Raw genomic sequence first — 9,897 nt, forward strand, 5'->3', positions numbered from 1 at the left:
AGGCTCCTGCGGTGGATGAGTGGATTCGGCGCTCGGAGGAGACGTGGGACGCTGCACATGTCCATCTGCAGCGGGCCATCCGTCGACAGAAGGCGAGCGCCGATCGCCACCGCAGTGAGGGACCGGTGTACGCACCGGGAGATCGAGTCTGGCTCTCGACTCGAAACCTGCCCCTCCGCCTGCCCTGCCGGAAGCTGGGTCGGCGGTTTGTGGGGCCTTTTAAAGTCCTGAGGAGATTGAACGAGGTGTGTTACAGGTTACAACTGCCTATTGATTATAAGAATATTAACCCCTCGTTCCATGTGTCTCTTCTCAGGCCGGTGGTAGCTGGTCCACTCCAGGAAGGTGAGATACGGGAGACTCCTCCGCCCCCACTGGACATCGAGGGAGCTCCGGCGTACACGGTCAGGACCATCTTGGACTCGAGACGTCGGATGGGGGGTCTCCAGTATCTCGTGGAGTGGGAGGGGTACGGCCCGGAGGAACGGTGCTGGGTGCCTAGGAGGGATATCCTAGATCCATCCCTCCTGACTGAGTTCCACCGTGGTCATCCCACGCGCCCGGCTCCGCGTCCTCCTGGTCGTCCCCGAGGCCGGGGTCGGCGCACGGCTGGAGCCGCGCGTCAAGGGGGGGGGGGTACTGTCACGGATTCTGCCGAGGCTGCTCCTCCTCCTTGCTCGGGCAGGCTTCGGCGTTCGTCGTCCCCGGAGTACTAGCTACCACCGTTAGATATTTCGATGTTTGATTGGTTTGGTCTGTCTGTTGCACCTGTGTCCGTTTGTGTCTGATTTTGTGTCCTATAAGTTTCCGGCTTTGTGTTTGTGTGTTTGTGTGTTATTTTCCGCCTGTCCGTTGGTGTCACCCGTGCAGTACTCTGGACTTTGTTTATTGTGACGCACTGTGTTTGCGTTGTCGCTTGCCTCCTTGTTTGAGGTCCTTTATTTTGTTTTGTTTATACAGTTCAGTAAAGTCTTGTTTGACTGAGCCCATGCGTCCTGCGTCTGACTCCTCAACCACATCCACATCAACACTGACACAAGCGGCACCATGAAGACCAAGGAGCTCTCCAAACAGGTCAGGGACAAAGTTGTGGAGAAGTACAGATCAGGGTTGGGTTATAAAAAAATATCAGAAACTTTGAACATCCCACGGAGCACAATGAAATCCATTATTAAAAAATGGAAAGAATATGGCACCACAACAAACCTGCCAAGAGAGGGCCGCCCACCAAAACTCACAGACCAGGCAAGGAGGGCATTAATCAGAGAGACAACAAAGAGACCAAAGATAACCTTGAAGGATCTGTCCATTGGACCACTTTAAGCCGTACACTCCACAGAGCTGGGCTTTACGGAAGAGTGGCCAGAAAGAAGCCATTGCTTAAAGAAAAAAATAAGCAAACACGTTTGGTGTTCGCCAAAAGGCATGTGGGAGACTCCCCAAACATATGGAAGAGGGTACTCTGGTCAGATGAGACTAAAATTGAGCTTTTTGGCCATCAAGGACAACGCTATGTCTGGAGCAAACCCAACACCTCTCATCACCCCAAGAACAGCATCCCCACAGTGAAGCATGGTGGTGTCAGCATCATGCTGTGGGGATGTTTTTCATTGGCAGGGACTGGGAAACTGGTCAGAATTGAAGGATGGCGCTAAATACAGGGACATTCTTGAGGGAAACCTGTTTCAGTCTTCCAGAGATTTGAGACTTGGACAGAGGTTCACCTTTCAGCAGGACAATGACCCTAAGCATACTGCTAAAGCAACACTCAAGTGGTTTAAGGGGAAACATTTAAATGTCTTGGAATGGCCTAGTCAAAGCCCAGACCTCAATCCAATTGAGAATCTGTGGTATGACTTAAAGATTGCTGTACACCAGCGGAACCCATCCAACTTTACATTTTAGTCATTTAGCAGACACTCTTATCCAGAGCGACTTACAGTTAGTGAGTGCATACATTTCTCATACTGCCCGTGGGAATCAAACCCACAACCCTGGCGTTGCAAGTGCCATGCTCTACCAACAGAGCTACACGGGAGCTTGAAGGAGCTGGAGCAGTTTTGCCTTGAAGAATGGGCAAAAATCCCAGTGGCTAGATGTGCCAAGCTTATAGACATACCCCAAGAGACTTGTAGCTGTAATTGCTGCAAAAGGTGGCTCTACAAAGTATTGACTTTGGGGTGGGTTGAATAGTTACAGTGAGGGAAAAAAGTATTTGATCCCCTGCTGATTTTGTACGTTTGCCCACTGACAAAGACATGATCAGTCTATAATTTTAATGGTAGGTTTATTTGAACAGTGAGAGACAGAATAACAACAAAAAAATCCAGAAAAACGCATGTCAAAAATGTTATAAATTGATTTGTATTTCAATGAGGGAAATAAGTATTTGACCCCACTGCAAAACATGACTTAGTACTTGGTGGCAAAACCCTTGTGTCACGTTCGTTCAATGACGGGACGGACCAAGGCGCAGCGTGATATGCATAAATGTTTATTTATACTTAATAAACACTCGACAAAACAATAAACGAAACGAAACGTGAAGTCCAAGGTAGACACAAACAACATACCTTATACGGAACAAGATCCCACAACCACTAGTGCCAAAAGCCTGCCTAAATATGGTCCCCAATCAGAGACAACGAGCTACAGCTGCCTCTGATTGGGAACCACACCGGCCAACATAGATCTACACATAATAGACCTACAACATAGAATATATATAACAAAGAATATACACACCCTGACTCAACATATAAGAGTCCCCTGAGTCAGGGCGTGACACCTTGTTGGCAATCACAGAGGTCAGACGTTTCTTGTAGTTGGCCACCAGGTTTGCACACATCTCAGGAGGGATTTTGTCCTTCTCCTCTTTGCAGATCTTCTCCAAGTCATTAAGGTTTCGAGGCTGACGTTTGGCAGCTCGAACATTCAGCTCCTTCCACAGATTTTCTATGGGATTAAGGTCTGGAGACTGGCTAGGCCACTCCATGACCTTAATGTGCTTCTTCTTGAGCCATACCTTTGTTGCCTTGGCCGTGTGTTTTGGGTCATTGTCATGCTGGAATACCCATCCACGACCCATTTTCAATGCCCTGGCTGAGGGAAGGAGGTTCTCACCCAAGATCTGACGGTACATGGCCCTGTCCATCGTCCCTTTGATGCGGTGAAGTTGTCCTGTCCCCTTAGCAGAAAAACACCCCAAAAGCATAATGTTTCCACCTCCATGTTTGACAGTGGGGATGGTGTTCTTGGGGTCATAGGCAGCATTCCTCCTCCTCCAAACACGGCGAGTTGAGTTGATGCCAAAGACCTCGAATTTGGTCTCATCTGACCACAACACTTTCACTCAGTTCTCCTCTGAATCATTCAGATGTTCATTGGCAAACTTCAGACGGGCATGTATATGTGCTTTCTTGAGCAGGGGGACCTTGCGGGCGCTGCAGGATTTCAGTCCTTCACGGCGTAGTGTGTTACCAATTGTTTTCTTGGTGACTATGGTCCCAGCTGCCTTGGGATCATTGACAAGATCCTCCAGTGTAGTTTTGGGCTGATTCCTCACCGTTCTCATGATCAATGCAACTCCACGAGGTGAGATCTTGCATGGAGCCCCAGGCCGAGGGAGATTGACAGTTATTTTGTGTTTATTCCATTTGCGAATAATCTGCAACAACTGCTTGGCGATGGTCTTGTAGCCCATTCCATCCTTGTGTAGGTCTACAATCTTGTCCCTGACATCCTTGGAGAGCTCTGGTCTTGGCCATGGTGGAGAGTTTGGAATCTGATTGATTGATTGCTTCTGTGGACAGGTGTCTTTTATACAGGTAACAAACTGAGATTAGGAGCACTCCCTTTAAGAGTGTGCTTCTAATCTCAGCTCGTTACCTGTATAAAAGACACCTGGGAGCCAGAAATCTTTCTGATTGAGAGGGGGTCAAATACTTATTTCCCTCATTAAAATGCAAATCAATTTATAACATTTTGGACATGCGTTTTTCTGGATTTTTTTTTGTCTTATTCTGTCTCTCACTGTTCAAATAAACCTACCATTAAAATTATAGACTGATCATTTATTTGTCAGTGGGCAAACAAACAAAATCAGCAGGGATCAAATACTTTTTTCCCCTCACTGTATGCACGCTCAAGTTTTCTGTTTTTTTGTCTTATTTCTTGTTTGTTTCACCCCCAAAAATATTTTGCCTCTTCAAATCAAATGATACAAACCCCCCCAAAATCCATTTTTAATTCCAGGTTGTAAGGCAACAAAATAGGAAAAATGCCAAGGGGGTTGAATACTTTCGCAAGCCACTGTATACTAAACCCTGGCTAGCAAGTGTGCAACTGTGCCGCCATTTTGTGCGTTGTCATTGACCCAAGATGTCACAGTTTCCCCCCAACTTCACCTAAAACCTGGCTAGCAAGTGTGCAACTGTGCCGCCATTTTGTGTGTTGTCATGCTGCACACACATCACTACTACTGCTACTCTTATTATACTGCTGTTTATACACTGCTCCCACCCCCCCTTCCCCAAAACACGTGTAAATATCAGACTATATATTGTTCCTTCCTGTATTATACTGATGCTAACATGTTTATTCTGTTCTGCTGATCCATTTACTTTATGTTCCTATTCTTATATTTTAATATTTCTTATTGTTGTTCCATTGTCCAGAAGGATCCCTGCAGTAAGCATTTCATTGGACGATGTATACCCATTGTGTATCCTGTACATAAGACTAATAAAACTTGATGATGTTGAATTAGATTTCACCCACCTGGTTGATCATACAGGAGCTCACGTCTTCATCAGAGGGGATGTTGTGGCCTCTCTCCTTATTCTGAGACAGACAGATAATATACTATGTTTCCATTGTGTCCATTCGTATACAGTACATTTATAATTATATTGACTATATAATATATATTGTTTCAGCTGAACATGGTAGTGTTTAATCTATATTGTATATATTCTGCTTATATTGACTAGATATTGTGCATATAAATATATACACTGAGTGTACAAAACATTAGGAACACCTTCCTAATATTGAGTTGCACCCCCTTTTGCCCTCAGAACAGCCTCAATTCATTGGGGCATGGACTCTACAAGGTGTCGAAAAGCGTTCCACAGAGATGCTGGCCCATGTTGACTCCAATGCTTCCCACAGTTGTGTCAAGTTGGCTGGTGGACCATTCTTGATACACAAGGGAAACGGTTGAGCTTGAAAAGCGTGAAAAACCGAGCAGCGTTACAGTTCTTGACACAAACCGGTGCGCCTGACACCTACTACCATACCCCGTTCAAAGGCACTCAAATCTTTTGTCTTGCCCATTCACCCTCTGAATGGCACACATACACAATCCATGTCTCAATTGTCTCAAGGCTTAAAAATACATATTTAACCTGTCTCCTACCCTTCATCTACACTGATTGAAGTGGATTTAACAAGTGACATCAATAAGGGATCATAGCTTTCACCTGGTCAGTCTATGTAATGGAAAGAGCAGGTGTTCTTAATGTTTTGTACACTCAGTGTATGTACTCACTCTGTACCAGATGAACATGGCTTTATATGTACTCACTCTGTACCAGATGAACATGGCTTTATATGCATTCTCATTGGAGCAGGATCCACAGGCCATGGTCTGGACACGGCTCATACCACTAGGAGCAACCTGGACGGAGCAGAGGAGAGGAGAGGAGAGGAGAGGAGAGGAGAGGAGAGGAGAGGAGAGGAGAGGAGAGGAGAGGAGAGGAGAGGAGAGGAGAGGAGAGGAGAGGAGAGGAGAGGAGAGGAGAGGAGAGGAGAGGAGAGGAGAGGAGAGGAGAGGAGAGGAGAGGAGAGGAGGAGGGAAGGAGTGTCTTGGATTGTATCCAGTCAAGAGGGATTGCACAATCCACAAAATGGAGGAAGCCAGCCTACAGTAATGGGGTCCAGCTAGAATCCCATCATTAGTTAGTTTCTGGTCTTTCACTAAATAATTGTTTTTTTTTTGTCTTTCTGTTAAAATCTGCCTGAAGCTTGAGTGTATGCAAAGTGTATGTGTGTGTGGCACTCACTGAGAGAAGGCTTTCCGCCAGCTTTTCCGGAAAGTTCTCAGGTGGCATGATCCCAAGAGCTGGCCTGTTCACAAATGCACTCTGAGAGGGAGAGAGAAAGAGAGACAGAGAGGAAAACATGGGGAACTAAGCATTACTATCAGATAAACGTGGGGAGAGATGCTCAACTCCAATGTCTTCTGATCGGTTTTCAATAACAGAGATTATTTGAATTCCATTTCATTTTTTCTGTGAGCTCAATGCGCACATTGCGCAGTTCCTCTAGAGATAAATCAGATCAAGCCCGAACTGTGCGATGTAGTAGGGAGTTGTAGTTTCCAACAGGCCAATATTCTACATAGTTTAGCTCAGAAAACGTGGTAATTAACTACAATGACCATAATCCATTGTATGCCTACTTGTCCAGTCTGTGTGAGGGCAGACACAGAGAGGCACAGACGGGACAGAAGAAAGCGTGATGGAGAGCGACAAAGAGCAGTTACTTCATGATCTACGTGATTGATAGTTGGTATTCAGCAGTCATAAAAGTATGCCTTATTTACTTCAGACAGCATAGGCAGCAGCTCTATAGAGATGAGATGATCAAATAAAACTAATGTAGTATACACAACTGAAATATTGTATTAAAGTAAAGTAATGTGAATAAATGATACGCTGTAATGGGCAGTCACTACCATCCTGGGACTTTTATTAATTGTTTTATTCTGTGTTTTACAGCATTCTCTCTCTCCCTCCCTCTCTCTCTCCCTCCCTCCCTCCCTACCTACCATATTGTTGGGGTTGGACATCACTTTGATGAGCGAGGGATGGTTGTATCCTGAAAGAGAAAATATTAATATTATAGAATTACAATTAGTGTTAATCACTTAATTATAACTAAACCATTTTAACCCAATGGAGCCAAATACAAGCTACAACCTAACCAACTATTGTAGTGTAGAAGACTGATTCCTACTGATGTAGCTTATGAAACACCACAGTGACTGTAATATCAGCCTTATATAAAGATGTGCATAGCAGTTCCAGTTCCCACCACTAGGGGACAGTACGAGAAGAGGGAACCCCTTAGACAACAGGGCCCGTCTCCACAAAGCATCTCAGAGTAGAAGTGATGATCTAGGATCTGTCTATATCAGGGCTCTCCAACCCTGTTCCTGGAGAGATAACCTCGATATAATTTTATTCTTTATGATCTAAAAGGCCAAACCGATCCTGGATCAGCACTCTTACTCTCCAAACGAGCTTCAATGCCATACAACACTCCTTCAGTAGCCTCCAACTGCTCTTAAACACTAATAAAACTAAATGCATGCTCTTCAATCGAACGCTGCTGGCACCCGCCCACCCGACTAGAATTACTACTCTCGGCGGGTCTGACCTAGAGTATGTGGACAACTACAAATACCTAGGTGTCTGGTTAGACTGTAAACTCTTCTTCCAGACTCACATTAAGCATCTCCAATCCAAAGTTAAATCTAGAATCTGCTTCCTATTTCGCAACAAAGCCTCCTTCACTCATGCTGCCAAACATGCCCTCGTAAAACTGACTATCCTACCGATCCTTGACTTCGGTGATGTCATTTACAAAATAGCCTCCAACACTCTACTCAGCAAATTGGATGTAGTCTATCACAGTGCCATCCGTTTTGTCACCAAAGCCCCATATACTACCCACCACTGTGACCTGTACGCTCTTGTTGGCTGGTCCTCACTACATATTCGTCGCCAAACCCACTGGCTCCAGGCCATCTATAAATCACTGCTAGGCAAATCCCCGCCTTATCTTAGCTCATTGGTCACCACAGCAACACCCACCCGTAGTATGCGCTCCAGCAGGTATATCTCACTGGTCATCCCCAAAGCCAACACCTCCTTTGGCCGCCATTCCTTCCAGTTCTCTGCTGCCAATGACTGGAACGAATTGCAAAAAATCTCTGAAGCTGGAGACACTTATCTCCCTCACTAACTTTAAGCATCAGTTGTCAGAGCACCTTACCGATCACTGCACCTGTACACAGCCCATCTGAAATTAGCCCACCCAACTACCTCATCCCCATATTGTTATTTATTTTGCTCATTTGCACCACAGTATCTCTATTTGCACATCATCTCTTGCACATCTATCATTCCAGTGTTAATACTAATTGTAATTATTTTGCGCTATAGCCTATTTATTGCCTTACCTCCATAACTTGCTACATTTGCACACACTGTATATATATTTTATGTTGTATTTTTGACTTTATGTTTTGTTTTACCCCATATGTAACTAGGGCGGCAGGTAGCTTAGTGGTTAAGGGCGTTGTGCCAGTAACCGAAAGGTCGCTGGTTATAATCCCCAAGCCGACTAGGTGAAAAATCTGTCGATGTGCCCTTGAGCAAGGCGCTTAACCCTAATTGCTCCTGTAAGTCGCTCTGGATAAGAGCGTCTGCTAAAATGTGTTGTTGTTTTTATCGCACTGCTTTGCTTTATCTTGGCCAGGTCGCAGTTGTAAATGAGAACTTGTTCTCAACTGGCTTACCTGGTTAAATAAAGGTGAAATAAAAATAAAAAAACTCTGAGAGGCTTTGTGGACACTGGCCCTGAAGTTATTCAGCCTCATCCTCCTAACGTACCTCTTCCCAACACACCTGGGTTCAAATACTATTTGATATTTTTCCAATACTTTTAGCATTTGCTTTAACCTGCCAGGAGCACCAGATGGGCGGGGTTTGTCGTTTTGAGCCATTCTATTGGTCCGTTAAGCCAGGCCACCCTAATCAAGCACAGAAAATGTATTTAACATAGTATTTGAACCCAGGTTAGTTAACACAAAGAATGTATAATCTGGGTGAAAATACATGTGGTTCTCTATGACAGCTGTTTTAGCCAGCAAAACAACACATTAGGACATGCGGTCTGGCTTCATACCCAGGTACTAGCATGATGATTTCAAGCTTAGTTTAGAGTGAGGCTGCATAGCAGGTAATACCATGGTCGCTCATTGAAGGTTGTGATTGTGTGTGTGTGTGATCCCTGCCGCATGGCTTTATCTCAGTATTCCAGACCACTGTCACGCCTCAGAGAGAGGAAAGAGAGAGAGAGAGAAACATCAGCGCCACAGGTAACTTCCACAAAGCTGTGAACGATCTGAGAGACAAGGCAAGAAGGGCCTTCTATGCCATCAAAAGGAACATAAAATTTGACATACCAATTAGGATCTGGCTAAAAATACTTGAATCAGTTATAGAACCCATTGCCCTTTATGGTTCTGAGGTCTCGGGTCCGCTCACCAACCAAGAATTCACAAAATGGGACAAACACCAAATTGAGACTCTGCATGCAGAATTCTGCAAAAACATCCTCCGTGTACAACGTAAAACACCAAATAATGCATGCAGAGCAGAATTAGGCCAATACCCGCTAATTATCAAAATCCAGAAAAGAGCCGTTAAATTCTATAACCACTTAAAAGGAAGCGATTCCCAAACCTTCCATAACAAAGCCATCACCTACAGAGAGATGAACTTGGAGAAGAGTCCCCTAAGTAAGCTTGTCCTGGGGCTCTGTTCACAAACACAAACAGACCCCACACAGCCCCAGGACAACAACAACAACAACACAACTAGACCCAACCAAATCATGAGAAAACAAAAAGATAATTACTTGACACATTGGAAAGAACAAACAAAAAAACAGAGCAAACTAGAATGCTATTTGGCCCTAAACAGAGAGTACACAGTGGCAGAATACTTGACCACTGTGACTGACCTAAACTTAAGGAAAGCTTTGACTATGTACAGACTCAGTGAGCATAGCCTTGCTATTGAGAAAGGCCGCCGTAGGCAGACC

General features: G+C 44.8%; 1 protein-coding gene across 1 annotated transcript in view; it reads right to left on the reverse strand.

The window, feature by feature from the left end:
* The window catches only part of LOC311123840 (4-aminobutyrate aminotransferase, mitochondrial-like), a 66,662-nt gene that overhangs the window by 20,421 nt on the left and 36,344 nt on the right, over positions 1 to 9,897 (reverse strand). Inside the window, exons 6-9 of the mRNA XM_084198065.1 lie at positions 6,833 to 6,882; positions 6,066 to 6,146; positions 5,588 to 5,680; positions 4,780 to 4,842 (exon numbers count right to left, since the gene is read on the reverse strand). Of these exons, the coding sequence (XP_084054191.1) occupies positions 4,780 to 4,842; positions 5,588 to 5,680; positions 6,066 to 6,146; positions 6,833 to 6,882 (287 nt within the window). The remainder of the gene's footprint in view (positions 1 to 4,779; positions 4,843 to 5,587; positions 5,681 to 6,065; positions 6,147 to 6,832; positions 6,883 to 9,897) is intronic.

This window comes from Coregonus lavaretus (genome assembly GCF_964263955.1).
Source record: "Coregonus lavaretus genome assembly, contig: HAP1_SCAFFOLD_134, whole genome shotgun sequence".
NCBI lineage: Eukaryota > Metazoa > Chordata > Actinopteri > Salmoniformes > Salmonidae > Coregonus > Coregonus lavaretus.